Here is an 18,614-nt window from a genome sequence, read left to right on the forward strand (position 1 = left end):
ACCGTCCTGTATTCCGTAGTTTGTGACAAGAGTTTGGCTCAACTATCCACGTAAACATGGCTGATGATAGCAACATTGACGTGGAAGATGAGAACATTTTGTATGATTTACTGATAAATACGGAATGGCCACCGGAGACCGACACTCAGGTTTGTACAAAAAAAAAAAGGATTCGGTTCATTGTTAATAACTTATAGACGGAAATGTCAAGTTGAAGTGATTGCTCACCCTGCAACGTTAGCTAGTAACGGTTAGCCACGTCGCAACACATCTTCCACTCAGTCATGGCTGATAACAGGTTATATGGACGGGCATTGAATCAACATTACGCGCAGTTAAATATTCAGTCACCGTAAACACATCTATAGGATAAAGGAGTTTAACTTCAGCGTTTGAGTTGTATTTTTATATTTTTGTTTTTACTTTCCAAACGTTGGCTAACTAGTCTGTTGTGAGTGTGTTGATGATGCTAAGTTAGCTGTCTTGACGTTACCATATTCTGTACTTTGTCCAGGGATGATGTTTTGGCTCTAGTATCATCACACTGGTGTAAATTGGTTGATTCCCAATCACACTGTAATTCAGGGTTTGTATAGAAAGCTAAATAACAGTCTGTCACTCTCTGCCATTTGCAGTTGCGAGGCAACAAGGAGCACAGTTCATCTGTTATTGCCAAGGCTGTGACAGGTAAGACGGGATCCTCGAGGCATCTTTGTCCCTCGCTGATCTGGTTGTTCATACTGTATCCCTTTTTAAATTCATGTTAAGAAAATAATGATCGTATTGGAAGCAAGCCCGAGGTTTCCTCCCAAGTCACCCTATGTTCCCCTAGTGCATTACGTTTGACCAGAGCCCGCTGGGTCGTTAGACCTACTCGTCTTGAGAAGTGTAACTTGGTATTAAATTATGTATTTTTTATTTTCACCTAATTTTGACATTCTGTCTTAAAGAGCACATGTTCAACTTTAATACGACACATTGTTTTCCCATCTCAAGAGGTTAAATAAAATGAATGCTAATTTTCCATGAAGAAAAAGTGGTTGTTACTAGTGTTTTCGTGGAGGAAATCGATATGACTGTTATGATTTCACATTTGAATATCAGATAAGTAGACCAAGGTGCTAAACCCTTTAAGTTGTGTTATATGCTGTTTATGTTAATCTACTCTGATTTCACTCTCATCTGAGTGTTCCAGAGCGCAGAATAACTGAATAATTTACGAACGCGCAACGCAACGCCTGTTGAATAAGACCAGTGTCAGTAAACGTGGGAAAAAACGTTTTTAAATTTTTCTCAGCAGTACAATCATATTTTGATCCACCTGCCACTGGGGCAGGTAGATTTTAAGAATCTACTTGCCCCAGATTTGAAGAATCTACCTGCCCCAGATTTGAAGAATCTACCTGCCCCAGATTTGAAGAATCTACCTGCCCCAGATTTGAAGAATCTACCTGCCCCTCACAGTTTAATAATCTACCTGCCCCTCACAGTTTAATAATCTACCTGCCCCACATTTGAAGAATCTACCTGCCCCACATTTGAAGAATCTACCTGCCCCACATTTGAAGAATCTTGCCCCTCACAGTGTAATAATCTACCTGCCCCAGATTTGAAGAATCTACCTGCCCCAGATTTGAAGAATCTACCTGCCCCTCACAGTTTAATAATCTACCTGCCCCTCACAGTGTAATAATCTACCTGCCCCAGATTTGAAGAATCTACCTGCCCCAGATTTGAAGAATCTACCTGCCCCAGATTTGAAGAATCTACCTGCCCCTCACAGTTTAATAATCTACCTGCCCCTCACAGTTTAATAATCTACCTGCCCCTCACAGTTTAATAATCTACCTGCCCCAGATTTGAAGAATCTACCTGCCCCAGATTTGAAGAATCTACCTGCCCCAGATTTGAAGAATCTACCTGCCCCTGATTATGCCGCTAAAGGACAAACAAAAAAAAAATGTTTTAATGTTTCGAAAACAATAAATGGAATATTAGTAAGACGTAAGTAATGTGGTATAATTAATTAAACTTTTAACCAATAAGACAAATGTTCACCTGCCCCTTTAAGGGTGGGAGGTTACCATGTAAAAATACTTTAAAATACTACTTAAGTCAGAACAAAAAAATATCTGTAAATTACTTTACTATTTATATTTCTGACAACATTTACTTCACTACATTCTTAAAGATATTTTTTTTATTTTTACTCCATACATTTTCCCTGACACCCAAAAGTACTCATTACATTTTGAATGCTTAGTAAGAACATCCCTGGTCATCCCTACTAGCCTCTGATCTGGAGGACTCACTAAACAGAGAACATCCCTGGTCATCTCTACTGCCTCTGATCTGGAGGACTCACTAAACACAGGCTTTGTTTGTAAATTATGTCTGAGTTTTGGAGCGTGACCCTGGCTATTCATGAATTAAAAAACTGAAGATGAATGATGCCCTCCGGTTTAGCTTTAATATCAGGAATTTGATATGATTTATACTTTAACTTTTAATACACAAGTTTTTTTTTTCATCAATTAAATGTACTATTGATACCTAAGTATATGTAATACCAAATACCTTTTTAGACTTTTACTCAAGTAGTATTTTACTGGGTGAGTTTTACTTTTACTTGAGTCCTTTTCTATTAATTTATCTGAACTTTTACTGAAGTATGAAAACTGGGTCCTTTTTCCACCACTGGAGGTTACCGTGGTAACACGATTGGAGTCATGTTCGTGCCTGTGAGATGGAGTCTGACTAGTAAACGCCTCGTCTTCTCTTCTCTAGCAGGTGAAATTAAAACGTAGAAAAACGACCCGACTTGTGGAACAAAACAATGAGAACGGAAACACAAGGACAAAGTCTAGACTTTAGTTTCAAGTAGATTACTCCATCTTTTATTACTGTGCACAGCACTTATTAAAACAAATCTTTCACTCAGCTCTTCAGGTGCACACAGCCCCCAGTCAGGCAGTGTTGAGGTGGGAAAGGCTAGATAGGATTCCTAGTTCTTTGACTTTGTTCGATTTAATTGACCAACTATGAAACAAAACAGGCAGAAATACTTTGAAAACTTTACTGCAGCATTTATTTTTCCTGTGATCATACTTGACTTTTTAGTCACAAATGCGATTGAAATGTTGGCACTGTGGAGCCCTGACCACCCACCAACATGGCTGGTGAAATACACATCTTTACCTGCCAATGTCAAAATCTACCTGCACCAACGCTCTGGATAACAGTACAAACCAACCTAACCAGTTCTGCTGAAGTAATATGGTCAGATTGAGGTGTTCTATAATTTGTGTCTGGAAGTAGCTGGGAACCTGAGTGCCGTTGTGGACACTCAGATCACACCTACTGCCAGAGTGTCCAGTGAGTGGTCAGAGAGCGAAACACTTTGAATTGACCAACGCCCAGAGCTCACTCGGAGCTGCACACTCTAGGTGCACTCTGGCACTCCAGAGTAAATTCACCAACACACAAGTTCCATTGTTAATCCAACAGCTACATTAGTTGGTGTAGTTACTAAAACAGCTGGAAGTCTTGATTGGTTGTAGATATTTCTGTACTTATTTACAGATTTGAATAGCACAGAAGTAGACAAAGGTGTCATGCCCTTTAAAAAAAAAAAATTCTGTAATTATTTGTATTTAAAGTCTACTTTGTCTAAAGTTGTGATGTTGTATTTGCAGTGAATGGTTTGAAGTGATGTCACAATAGGGTGGGGTTTTAGAATGTTGAATTAAGTCACATTTAAAGTGAATGAAGGAGGACAACAATGAATAGTTAAATCATGAATATATATATATATATTATATAGTCTGCACGTTTTAATGTTTGAGTGGTATTTCCAGCTAAAAACAGTAAGGAATTTGAACTATGATGAAGATTTAAAGTCAAAACATTTTGTTTCGCCAGTCCCTCTTAAAATGACTATACCAAATAAAGTAACAGGGTTGCCGATTTTTTTTAATTTATTTTATTTTTCTTCTTAAATCTGCCATCAATCCCCTTGTTAGCCTCCCGGGGTGGTAATCTAGCGGGTTAGCCTCCCGGGGTGGTAATCTAGCGGGTTAGCCTCCCGGGGTGGTAATCTAGCGGGTTAGCCTCCCGGGGTGGTAATCTAGCGGGTTAGCCTCCCGGGGTGGTAATCTAGCGGGTTAGCCGCCCGGGGGGTGGTAATCTAGCGGGTTAGCCGCCCGGGGGGTGGTAATCTAGCGGGTTAGCCGCCCGGGGGGTGGTAATCTAGCGGGTTAGCCGCCCGGGGGGTGGTAATCTAGCGGGTTAGCCGCCCGGGGGGTGGTAATCTAGCGGGTTAGCCGCCCGGGGTGGTAATCTAGCGGGTTAGCCGCCCGGGGGGTGGTAATCTAGCGGGTTAGCCGCCCGGGGGGTGGTAATCTAGCGGGTTAGCCGCCCGGGGGGTGGTAATCTAGCGGGTTAGCCGCCCGGGGGGTGGTAATCTAGCGGGTTAGCCGCCCGGGGGGTGGTAATCTAGCGGGTTAGCCGCCCGGGGGGTGGTAATCTAGCGGGTTAGCCGCCCGGGGGGTGGTAATCTAGCGGGTTAGCCGCCCGGGGGGTGGTAATCTAGCGGGTTTGCCTCCCGGGTTTAAACTTGAAGTTGGAAAGAGGAGAATGTTTAATAGACAAAGTGAGCTGATTATCATCATTAATAAACACCAGAGGTGTAGACTCGAGTCACATGACCTGGTCCCACGTCACATGACCTGGTCCCGCGTCACATGACCTGGTCCCCGGGCGTCACATGACCTGGCCCCGCGGGCGGTAATCACATGACCTGGCCCCGGGCGGTCACATGACCTGGCCCCCGGGTCACATGACCTGGCCCCGCGTCAATAGACATGACCTGGTAATAAACACCAGAGGTGTGGACTCGAGTCACATGACCTGGTCCCGCGTCACATGACCTTGTCCCGCGTCACATGACCTGGTCCCGCGTCACATGACCTGGTCCCGCGTCACATGACCTGGTCCCACCTCGGGGAAACACTACCGCTATATTAGGAGAGGTTTATCTGCAATGAAAATACAGTTAAATAAATGAATGAAGGCCTATTTAATTAATTCTGACTGGGTTTGGCTCGACGCCCCTACGGGGCACCATTTCGGTGGTAATTGAACATTTACCTATGTGCTGGAACACGCTAGGACTTCAACATGTGTGATCCTAGCCACTCCTCACCATGTCTTCTCCATGTCTGTTGTAGGACCTTTTAGGTTCATCCTGCATTACCTGTGGTACAGGTGAGCTCTTTATATTACTCACATCGAAACTCATCAACTATTTCATTACTATTTACCCCTGTAACCTGAAACTCTTTCCAGCTTCGTAAAACCGTATATAGTTTTTGTCAAATTGACTTTAGTAATGTTTATGCTGTTGTGTTGCTCCTCTTGTTGTGGTTTGTAACAGCTGACTGATGTATCTGTGATCTTGAACCAGTCCCTCTAGCTCCTCTCTACCTCCTGGCCTGGTCCGACTGGCCAACAAGCAGATCAACTGGCAACTGGTGCTAGCAAGGTATATATTACAGTACACACGCAGGCACCACTCCAGGCCCTTCATACATTCATATGAATTCAACCTCTGACCTTTGTTTATGTTTATTTGACCTTTTATTTTGACCTCGACGGCAATTGAGACCCAAGTTTATTTTTTTATTTATTTTTTATTTTTTTTTAACACAAGGGAGCCATCAGGGTTAATTTAGCCAGATTTAATTTGTCTTATGATTTAAATTATTATTTTTTTTATTTTTGCCTTTATTTAACTAGGCAAGTCCGTTAAGAACAAATTCTTATTTTCAATGACGGCCTAGGAACAGTGGGTTAACTGGTCTAGGAACAGTGGGTTAACTGGTCTAGGAACATTGGGTTAACTGGTCTAGGAAGATGCAAGTGGCTGCTCCACTGGTTGTCATAGGTGTTTGCATCAATTTGTAAGTCGCTCTGGATAAGAGCGTCTGCTAAATGACTTAAATGTAAATGTAAATGTAAATGGGTTAACTGGTCTAAACAGTGGGTTAACTGGTCTAGGAACAGTGGGTTAACTGGTCTAGGAACAGTGGGTTAACTGGTCTAGGAACAGTGGGTTAACTGGTCTAGGAACAGTGGGTTAACTGGTCTAGGAACAGTGGGTTAACTGGTCTAGGAACAGTGGGTTAACTGGTCTAGGAACAGTGGGTTAACTGGTCTAGGAACAGTGGGTTAACTGGTCTAGGAACAGTGGGTTAACTGCCCTGATCAGGGGCAGATCGACAGATTTTTACCTTGTCTGCTCGGGGATTCGATCTTAGACCTTTCAGTTACTAGTCCAACGCTCTAAACCACTAGGTTACCTGCCGCCCCAGGTAGCCTAGGGGTTAGAAATCCTAAATCTCTCTCCTCTCTCCAGTAATGGGAAGTTGCTGGCTGTGGTTCAGGACCAGTGTGTGGAGATCAGGTAATGATGTGAGATACTGTGTCCGTTCTAAACTAAAATGACTCAACTGTAAAAAGTTTATCAGATGTTCTGTCTACTCAGTAGAAACCCTCCCAGTCAGCCGGGTGCTGTGTATGACTATCTGTAATACACAGAGGTCCATTTGACCTTTTTAAGGTGACATTTGTGTATTTTCTATTCTCTGTTTTTTCCCCCACCAGGTCTACGAGGGATGACTTTGGCTCTGTCATTGGGAAGTGTCAGGGTAAGTATCTTCTAAATCAAAGAGGAATACGTGATGCTACGAAACACTTACCAACACTTTGGTTCCTACCCTGTCACAATAACTCCTCCCTGGCATTTTCATTTGTTGTCATGTGAAATTACACTGTATTCAAAGTGCCCACTGTTATATTCTAACTATAGAATAACCTAGAATCTATCTCCATGATTCCACTAGTTCACCAAAGTGTTTTGCTCTAAATTGTAATTCAAATCACAATTGCAACATTTGGTTCCAACATAAGGCCTAGATTGTTTTTATCAGTGTGGAAATTATCTGAAATGAGTGCAAAAAAAATATTTTGGGTTGAACACTATATGAACCAATCAGAATGGAGAAAGACCCCATTCACTTAGAATATATGTGTTGCCACCCTGGGATCACTCACGACTCATAAAGCACCCTGGGATCACTACTCACTACTCATAAAGCACCCTGGGATCACTACTCACTACTCATAGAGCACCCTGGGATCACTACTCACTACTCATAAAGCACCCTGGGATCACTACTCACTACTCATAAAGCACCCTGGGATCACTACTCACTACTCATAAAGCACCCTGGGATCACTACTCACTACTCATAAAGCACCCTGAGATCACTCACTACTCATAAAGCACCCTGGGATCACTACTCACTACTCATAGAGCACCCTGGGATCACTACTCACTACTCATAAAGCACCCTGGGATCACTCACTACTCATAAAGCACCCTGGGATCACTCACTTCTCATAAAGCACCCTGGGATCACTACTCACTACTCATAGCGCACCCTGGGATCACTACTCACTACTCATAAAGCACCCTGAGATCACTCACTACTCATAAAGCACCCTGGGATCAGTCACTACTCATAGAGCACCCTGGGATCAGTCACTACTCATAGAGCACCCTGGGATCAGTCACTACTCATAGAGCACCCTGGGATCACTCACTACTCATAGAGCACCCTGGGATCACTCACTACTCATAGAGCACCCTGGGATCACTCACTACTCATAGAGCACCCTGGGATCACTACTCATAGAGCACCCTGGGATCACTCACTACTCATAGAGCACCATGGGATCACTCACTACTCATAGAGCACCATGGGATCACTACTCACTACTCATAGAGCACCCTGGGATCACTACTCACTACTCATAGAGCACCCTGGGATCACTACTCATAGTTGAACCCTTAATCATGAAATACTGTAGAATAAGAGCACCCTGGGATCACTACTCACTCATCACTGTTTTTGCACCCTAGTGATCACTACTCACTATGTTGTGTACCTGGGATTCTGACTCAGTGAAGTTCTAGAGCACCTTACTGGGATCACGCCCTTTTAATGTGAGCGGGTCAAAGACGCCACCCATCCCGTCTTTCCCAGGTTTTTATTGGCTCTTGTAGTGTGAGATGGAAAGGTGATCAGCATTAGCCAATGAGAGCAGTGTTTTCCATTCCACTTCATATTGACTACGCTACTTTTCATTTGAAAGTTTCAATTGGCTAGTCCGTTGAGCCCGCTAGGATGAACGATATGCATCTCCTAGTGATCTATTGGTAGGACAGGCACCTGTCTGTCACAAAGCCAGCGACTACAAGGAAACGCAGTCTGCTGTCTGTCCCGCCTCCTGGTACAAATTGTGTGCGCTGTATTGGGTTGGTCTAATTTCTCTACACAGAGGAGCCTCGGGAGAGAGAGCATGATTTTGGTGGAAATCCTCTTAGCCTAATTATTGATTTCTGCCCCCATTTTTCTTTGGCGTGTTTCACATAGCCAGCCACGCCGATTAGTGGCTCATAGTCGACTATTTACTGTGCTTTGACAACTAAACAGCAAGTGTTGACTAGTTTATACAGTGTGTTCAGAAAGTATTCAGACCCCTTCACTTTTTCCAAATGTTGATACATTACATTTCTAACATGGATACAAAAAACATATATCTCAGCATTCTGTACACACAATACCCCATAATGACATCACAATACCCCATAATGACATCACAATACCCCATAATGACATCACAATATCCCATAATGACAAAGCGAAAACCATTATTATTATTTATTATTCAAATTTATTTAAAAATATAAACCATATTTACATAAGTATTCAGACCCTTTACCTTTCCTATGAGACTCAAAAAGTAGATCAGGTGCATCCTGTTTCTATTGATCATATAAGGTCAGAGCAATAACCAAGCCGTGAGGTCGAAGGAACTCCGAGACAGGATTGTGTTGGTGGCACAGATCTGGGGAAGGGAACCAAAACATGTTTGCAGCATTGAAGTTCCCCAAGAACACAGTGGCCTCCATCATTCTGCAGTTGAAGCCCCTGGTACAGTGGCCTCCATCATTCTGTTGTGTCTAATTCCCCAAGAACAGAGGGCCTCCATCATTCTTAAATGGAGCCTAATTATTGATTTCTGCCCACCAAGACTCTTCTTTGGCCGCCCGGCCAAACTGAGCCACGGGGGAGAAGGGCCTTGGTCAGGAGGTGACCATTTCACTCTGACAGAGCAGACTGGGAGACTAATCAGGATCGAGGCAAAGATGAACGGAGTGAAGTACAGAGAGATCCTTGATGAAAACCTCCGATGAAGATGGTGAATCATCACTGCAGGATGTAGTGTGGAGAGCTTTATTTAGGTCCAGATATTATTCAGACCCCTCACCTTTTTTAAAAATATTGAAATGCCTTGACATTAGTAACTGACTGTCTGAGTCATCAAAAACATATCTCAGCATTCTACACACAACACCCCATAATGACATCACAATACTCTGACGGGGACATCACAGAACCCCATAATGACATCACAATACCCGCTTAATGACATCACAATACCCTAATCTTCTGACAAAGGGAAAACCTTATATTATTTATTTTCAAATGTATTTAAAAATATAAACCATATTTACATAAGTATTCAGACCCTTTACCTTTCCTATGAGACTCAAAAAGGCGAGATCAGGTAACATCCTGTTTCCCCATCATATAAGGTCAGAGCAATATGGCTGTTCGTGACGGTAACATGGCTGTTCTCCCAGGTAACATGGCTGTTCTCCCACGGCACAGCTGTTCTCCACATGGCTGTTCTCCCAAACATGGCTGTTGCCCAGCGGTGACATGGCTGTTCTCCCAGAACACATGGCTGTTCTCCATCATGGCTGTTCTCCACGGCAGCATTGAAGGTCCCCAAGAACACAGTGTTCTCCATCATTCTGGCTGTTCTCCCACGGCGAAACAGTGGCTGTTCTCCATCATTCTTAAATGGCTGTTCTCCAGAACCAACATGGCTGTTCTCCCACTGGCGGTAACATGGCTGTTCTCCCAGCAATGGCTGGGAACATGGCTGTTCTCCAGGGAGGCTGTTCTCCCCGGTAACATGGCTGTTCACCCTGACAGAGCAGACATGGCTGTTCTAATCAGGATCGAGGCTGATCTCCCACGGCGGTAACATGGCTGATCTCCCACTTGATGAAAACCTCCGATGAAGATGGCTGAATCCCACTGCAGGATGTAGTGTTCTCCCAGGCTGTTCTCCCACGGTCCAGATATTATCGTGTTCTCCCACGGCGGTAACATGGCTGTTCTCCCACGGCGGTAACATGGCTGTTAGGCTCCCTCGGGGGCATCCTCTAATTCTCCCTTGAACATTGTAAGGACTGACATGGCTGTTCTCAGACATGAACATGGCTGTTCTCCCAGCATAACATGGCTGTTCTCCCCGGCTCCGGCTCCTTCTCCCACGGGGGAACCTGTTCTCCCACGTCTGTAACATGTGTTCTCCCACTACCCGCTGTTCTCCCCACGACGGTAACATGGCTGTGTCTGCCGGTAGCAGTGGCTGTTCTCCCCATCTTCTGGTAACATGGGAGTTCTCCCATTAACATGGCTGTTCTCCCACGCCGGTAACATGGCTGTTCTCCCAGAGTCGGTAATGCATGGCTGGCAACTTCTAAAACCTGTTCTCCACGGTTGTTCTAAAGGCTGTTCTCCCACGGCGTAACATGGCTGTTCTCCCCACGGCGGTAACATGGCTGTTCTCCACGGTAACATGGCTGTTCTCCCACGGCGGTAACATGGCTGTTCTCCCACGGCGTTAACATGGCTGTTCTCCCACGGCGGTAACATGGCTGTTCTCCCACGGCGGTAACATGGCTGTTCTCCCACGGCGGTAACATGGCTGTTCTCCCACGGCGGTAACATGGCTGTTCTCCCACGGTAACATGGCTGTTCTCCCACGGTGGTAACATGGCTGTTCTCCCACGGTAACATGGCTGTTCTCCCACGGCGGTAACATGGCTGTTCTCCCACGGCGGTAACATGGTTGTTCTCCCACGGTAACATGGCTGTTCTCCCACGGTAACATGGCTGTTCTCCCACGGCGGTAACATGGCTGTTCTCCCACGGCGGTAACATGGCTGTTCTCCCACGGCGGTAACATGGCTGTTCTCCCACGGTAACATGGCTGTTCTCCCACGGTAACATGGCTGTTCTCCCACGACGGTAACATGGCTGTTCTCCCACGGCGGTAACATGGCTGTTCTCCCACGGCGGTAACATGGCTGTTCTCCCACGGTAACCGAGTGAAGCTTCTTTGAACTCCAATATGCTTCCTTTTCCTGTTTCTAACCACACACCACACCACACCACACACACACACCACGCACACACACACACACACACACACACACACCACACACACACACACACACACACACACACACACACACACTCCCACACACACACACACACACACACACACACCACACCACACACACACACTCCCCACACACACACACACACACACACTGTAAACTCCAATATGCTTCCTTTTCCTGTTTCTAACCACACACACACACACTCCCCACGCACACACACACTCCCGCGCACACACACACACACACCACGCACACACCACACACTCCCCGCACACACACACACACACATACACCACGCACACACACCACACACGCACTGTAAACTCCAATATGCTTCCTTTTCCTGTTTCTAACCACACACACACACACTGTAAACTCCACATCAGAGTCGTCTGGAAGTGGTTTTGTTGTCCTTACTCAAACTAATAGTCACTGTGACTCCTAAGTGGGGACAGATTTGAGTTGCATCAGCTGGAGAATTGACTAAGTACATTGAACTCTAAGCTCATTGTTAATTAAATGCACAACTTATTAGTGGCTTGAACTCTAAACAGATGGAAATAAATTGTTCATATTAAGTTGATTGAACTGTGAATATACATTTTCTAACTACGATGTTTGTTACATAAACCTCTGAATATCAATATTTTCAAACTTTTTGCTACTTAATTAAGACAAATATTTTCTAAACTTAAAACTTTTTTTTTTGGTGCAATGAAGCGTTTTTCTTTGCGTTTCCCAACGTCAAAGAACGCATTTAATCTATTTTCTAACACTACAGCTTAATGAAGAAATCACTGTGTCACATTGACATTTTTTTTTAAATTAACAACAGCTGAACAGAGAATTCACTAGGGAACGTTAATGCTCCTGTTGTTCCAAGACTTTTCAGTAGTTTTTGAACTGGCACCGTGTAGAAAGTTGCCCAACCGACAAACCACTTTAACTACAACGACGATTAAAATTATTATGTTTTTTGATTTTTAACTTTCCCCCCCCTCCCCCCCAATGGTTGTTTATCGACCTTCGTTGAATGTGCTGACTGAAGTCCCCCCTGAATAAAAGGGTCTGCTAAATGATCAAACTTTTAAAGTAAAAAAAAAAAATGTAGTTGCAAAGCATGCTGGGTATTACACTAATCACGTCTCTATTTTTCTGGTTGCTTAAATTCTAATCGTTTTCTTATTTCAGTATGTGACATATCAAGAGTATAGAGAATCATTATACAATCTAAACTGCCGTGAAAATATATTTTCCATCACCAAAAATATTGTATTTTCAGCTGTTTTGAAACTGGTTGTACAAAACCGAAAGTAAGACGCAAAGACCGAACGTAAGAACGGGAAGCGTAGAAATAACCTACGTAGAACAGATCTACCACTTCTTAGTTAGCTTTTGAATGAGAGTGACTGATCTATAACACATTTCTATGTGAATTTGGTCAGGTCGCTCCATAACAAAATGGTACAGACTGCAGCTGTAAACATTTTAGTACCTCGTTGTCCTGACCAGATCACGATCACATTTTAGTACCTCGTTGTCCTGACCAGATCACGATCACATTTTAGTACCTCGTTGTCCTGACCAGATCACGATCACATTTTAGTACCTCGTTGTCCTGACCAGATCACGATCACATTTTAGTACCTCGTTGTCCTGACCAGATCACGATCACATTTTAGTACCTCGTTGTCCTGACCAGATCACGATCACATTTTAGTACCTCGTTGTCCTGACCAGATCACGATCACATTTTAGTACCTCGTTGTCCTGACCAGATCACGATCACATTTTAGTACCTCGTTGTCCTGACCAGATCACGATCACATTTTAGTACCTCGTTGTCCTGACCAGATCACGATCACATTTTAGTACCTCGTTGTCCTGACCAGATCACGATCACATTTTAGTACCTCGTTGTCCTGACCAGATCACGATCACATTTTAGTACCTCGTTGTCCTGACCAGATCACGATCACATTTTAGTACCTCGTTGTCCTGACCAGATCACGATCACATTTTAGTACCTCGTTGTCCTGACCAGATCACGATCACATTTTAGTACCTCGTTGTCCTGACCAGATCACGATCACATTTTAGTACCTCGTTGTCCTGACCAGATCACGATCACATGATCTGGGTAAATATCATGCCAATTACTGCCTGTCTCATGGTTAAGTGATCGGCTAATTAACACAAACACGTCTATCTCCAAGCGGATCTTTGAAGCATTTAGAACAGTCTAAATCCATGTTAATATAGCCCACAGCATCCCAATAAATCCATGTTGATATAGCCCACAGCATCCCAATAAATCCATGTTAATATAGCCCACAGCATCCCAATAAATCCATGTTAATATAGCCCACAGCATCCCAATAAATCCATGTTAATATAGCCCACAGCATCCCAATAAATCCATGTTGATATAGCCCACAGCATCCCAATAAATCCATGTTAATATAGCCCACAGCATCCCAATAAATCCATGTTAATGTAGCCCACAGCATCCCAATAAATCCATGTTAATATAGCCCACAGCATCCCAATAAATCCATGTTAATATAGCCCACAGCATCCCAATAAATCCATGTTAATATAGCCCACAGCATCCCAATAAATCCATGTTAATATAGCCCACAGCATCCCAATAAATCCATGTTAATATAGCCCACAGCATCCCAATAAATCCATGTTGATATAGCCCACAGCATCCCAATAAATCCATGTTAATATAGCCCACAGCATCCCAATAAATCCATGTTGATATAGCCCACAGCATCCCAATAAATCCATGTTAATATAGCCCACAGCATCCCAATAAATCCATGTTAATATAGCCCACAGCATCCCAATAAATCCATGTTAATATAGCCCACAGCATCCCAATAAATCCATGTTAATATAGCCCACAGCATCCCAATAAATCCATGTTGATATAGCCCACAGCATCCCAATAAATCCATGTTGATATAGCCCACAGCATCCCAATAAATCCATGTTGATGTAGCCCACAGCATCCCAATAAATCCATGTTAATGTAGCCCACAGCATCCCAATAAATCCATGTTAATGTAGCCCACAGCATCCCAATAAATCCATGTTAATGTAGCCCACAGCATCCCAATAAATCCATGTTAATGTAGCCCACAGCATCCCAATAAATCCATGTTAATATAGCCCACAGCATCCCAATAAATCCATGTTAATATAGCCCACAGCATCCCAATAAATCCATGTTAATATAGCCCACAGCATCCCAATAAATCCATGTTGATATAGCCCACAGCATCCCAATAAATCCATGTTAATATAGCCCACAGCATCCCAATAAATCCATGTTAATATAGCCCACAGCATCCCAATAAATCCATGTTGATATAGCCCACAGCATCCCAATAAATCCATGTTGATATAGCCCACAGCATCCCAATAAATCCATGTTGATATAGCCCACAGCATCCCAATAAATCCATGTTGATATAGCCCACAGCATCCCAATAAATCCATGTTGATATAGCCCACAGCATCCCAATAAATCCATGTTGATATAGCCCACAGCATCCCAATAAATCCATGTTGATATAGCCCACAGCATCCCAATAAATCCATGTTGATATAGCCCACAGCATCCCAATAAATCCATGTTAATATAGCCCACAGCATCCCAATAAATCCATGTTAATATAGCCCACAGCATCCCAATAAATCCATGTTAATATAGCCCACAGCATCCCAATAAATCCATGTTAATATAGCCCACAGCATCCCAATAAATCCATGTTAATATAGCCCACAGCATCCCAATAAATCCATGTTAATATAGCCCACAGCATCCCAATAAATCCATGTTGATATAGCCCACAGCATCCCAATAAATCCATGTTGATATAGCCCACAGCATCCCAATAAATCCATGTTGATATAGCCCACAGCATCCCAATAAATCCATGTTAATATAGCCCACAGCATCCCAATAAATCCATGTTAATATAGCCCACAGCATCCCAATAAATCCATGTTGATATAGCCCACAGCATCCCAATAAATCCATGTTAATATAGCCCACAGCATCCCAATAAATCCATGTTGATATAGCCCACAGCATCCCAATAAATCCATGTTAATATAGCCCACAGCATCCCAATAAATCCATGTTAATATAGCCCACAGCATCCCAATAAATCCATGTTGATATAGCCCACAGCATCCCAATAAATCCATGTTGATATAGCCCACAGCATCCCAATAAATCCATGTTGATATAGCCCACAGCATCCCAATAAATCCATGTTGATATAGCCCACAGCATCCCAATAAATCCATGTTAATATAGCCCACAGCATCCCAATAAATCCATGTTGATATAGCCCACAGCATCCCAATAAATCCATGTTGATATAGCCCACAGCATCCCAATAAATCCATGTTAATATAGCCCACAGCATCCCAATAAATCCATGTTAATATAGCCCACAGCATCCCAATAAATCCATGTTAATATAGCCCACAGCATCCCAATAAATCCATGTTAATATAGCCCACAGCATCCCAATAAATCCATGTTAATATAGCCCACAGCATCCCAATAAATCCATGTTAATGTAGCCCACAGCATCCCAATAAATCCATGTTAATGTAGCCCACAGCATCCCAATAAATCCATGTTAATGTAGCCCACAGCATCCCAATAAATCCATGTTGATATAGCCCACAGCATCCCAATAAATCCATGTTAATATAGCCCACAGCATCCCAATAAATCCATGTTAATATAGCCCACAGCATCCCAATAAATCCATGTTAATGTAGCCCACAGCATCCCAATAAATCCATGTTAATATAGCCCACAGCATCCCAATAAATCCATGTTGATATAGCCCACAGCATCCCAATAAATCCATGTTAATATAGCCCACAGCATCCCAATAAATCCATGTTAATATAGCCCACAGCATCCCAATAAATCCATGTTAATATAGCCCACAGCATCCCAATAAATCCATTATTTATTTTAGGCCGGTGTAAAGAAACACAATATGAAGAGTGTGTATTTCAGAACATGTTATGTGAACTGTGAACTGTGAACTGTTGCTCCTTAGGCTGTAGGCAAGTTCATTTAGCAGACAATAATATAATAATAATATGCTTAAGTCCTGTGCCATTTTTTTAATTTTAAATTTTTTAATATTATATGATTTAGAGTAAGACAACTATAATTGAATTTGGCTGAATAAAATGGAAAGGATATTTCTCCTATTCTGGAACGAGAGTACAAAGTGATCACTTGGAACAGGTCCTGTACACTAGATTTATTCAGTACTCTGTATGTCATGGGCTCTTATACCCTGTTCCTGTAGCTACCCAGTACTCTGTATACCATGGGCTCTCCTACCCTGTTCCTGCTACCCAGTACTCTGTATGTCATGGGCTCTCCTACCCTGTTCCTGCTACCCAGTACTCTGTATGTCATGGGCTCTCCTACCCTGTTAATAATAATAATAATATATGCCATTTAGCAGACGCTTTTATCCAAAGCGACTTACAGTCATGTGTGCATACATTTTACGTTCCCCGGGGATCGAACCCACTACCCTGGCGTTACAACCGCCATGCTCTACCAACTGAGCTACAGAAGGACCCTGAGCTACCCAGTACTCTGTATGTCATGGGCTCTTATACCCTGTTCCTGCTACCCAGTACTCTGTATACCATGAGCTCTCCTACCCTGTTCCTGTAGCTACCCAGTACTCTGTATGTCATGGGCTCTCCAACCCTGTTCCTGCTACCCAGTACTCTGTATACCATGAGCTCTCCTACCCTGTTCCTGCTACCCAGTACTCTGTATACCATGAGCTCTCCTACCCTGTTCCTGTAGCTACCCAGTACTCTCTATGCCATGAGCTCTCCTACCCTGTTCCTGTAGCTACCCAGTACTCTGTATACCATGAGCTCTCCTACCCTGTTCCTGCTACCCAGTACTCTGTATACCATGAGCTCTCCTACCCTGTTCCTGTAGCTACCCAGTACTCTGTATGCCATGAGCTCTCCTACCCTGTTCCTGCTACCCAGTACTCTGTATACCATGAGCTCTCCTACCCTGTTCCTGTAGCTACCCAGTACTCTGTATAACATGGGCTCTCCAACCCTGTTCCTGCTACCCAGTACTCTGTATACCATGAGCTCTCCTACCCTGTTCCTGTGATCACTTGGAACAGGTCCTGTACTCTAGATTTAGATTTATTTGGTGACTTTTTGGTTGTGAATGATCCAAACCTCATCGTGTTTTACAAGTCAACACGTGAGCTGCGTTGACTGTAGGATATTCACATGTGAAAAGGAGCTGCAGAACTTGCAGTCTGTTCCCTCAGGCTGTTCTCACATCAAAGCCATTTTCCTCCACCCCGTCAGACAATTTAACCTTGATTTTTACTAATATGTAAAATGACTTTTAGATCTAGAGTGGGTCATTTATCAAATAGACAGTGGGACGAAAGACGCGTCACCTGGATGTGCTGGAATAGCGACTGGAGGCCCTCCGGTTTTATTAACATCGGTAACTGAGAAATACATAAGGTGGGGCAAAACAGTATTTAGTCAGCCAGCAATTGTGCAAGTTCTCCCACTTAAAAAGATGAGAGAGGCCTGTAATTTTCATCATAGGTACACTTCAACTATGACAGACAAAATGAGGGGGGGAAAAAATCAGAATCACATTGTAGGATTTTTTATGAATTTATGAGCAAATTATGGTGGAAGACTGAATCTACAATAGGTTCAGATACCCAGTACTCTGTACACCATGGGCTCTCCTACCCTGTTCAGCTACCCAGTACTCTGTATACCATGGGCTCTCCTACCCTGTTCAGCTACCCAGTACTCTGTATAACATGGGCTCTCCAACCCTGTTCAGCTACCCAGTACTCTGTATACCATGGGCTCTCCAACCCTGTTCCTGCTACCCAGTACTCTGTATACCATGGGCTCTCCAACCCTGTTCCTAGCTACCCAGTACTCTGTATACCATGGGATCTCTACCCAGTACTCTGTATAACATGGGATCTCCTACCCAGTACTCTGTATACCATGGGCTCTCCTACCCAGTACTCTCTATGCCATGGGGTCTCCTACCCAGTACTCTGTATAACATGGGCTCTCCTACCCAGTACTCTCTATGCCATGGGGTCTCCTACCCAGTACTCTGTATAACATGGGCTCTCCTACC

At 43.5% G+C, this 18,614-nt stretch overlaps 1 protein-coding gene across 2 annotated transcripts in view; it reads left to right on the top strand.

Moving 5' to 3' along the window:
* Positions 1-11: 11 nt before the first annotated feature.
* Positions 12-18,614, top strand: part of nbas (NBAS subunit of NRZ tethering complex) — a 384,598-nt gene continuing 365,995 nt past the window's right edge. For both annotated transcript variants that reach the window (XM_052524617.1, XM_052524618.1), the window contains exons 1-6: positions 12-149; positions 636-687; positions 5,229-5,265; positions 5,465-5,542; positions 6,416-6,463; positions 6,664-6,707. In XM_052524617.1, the coding sequence (XP_052380577.1) occupies positions 57-149; positions 636-687; positions 5,229-5,265; positions 5,465-5,542; positions 6,416-6,463; positions 6,664-6,707 (352 nt within the window). In that variant the 5' untranslated portion in view covers positions 12-56. The remainder of the gene's footprint in view (positions 150-635; positions 688-5,228; positions 5,266-5,464; positions 5,543-6,415; positions 6,464-6,663; positions 6,708-18,614) is intronic.

This window comes from Oncorhynchus keta, chromosome 8 (assembly GCF_023373465.1).
Source record: "Oncorhynchus keta strain PuntledgeMale-10-30-2019 chromosome 8, Oket_V2, whole genome shotgun sequence".
In the NCBI taxonomy this organism is placed as follows: domain Eukaryota; kingdom Metazoa; phylum Chordata; class Actinopteri; order Salmoniformes; family Salmonidae; genus Oncorhynchus; species Oncorhynchus keta.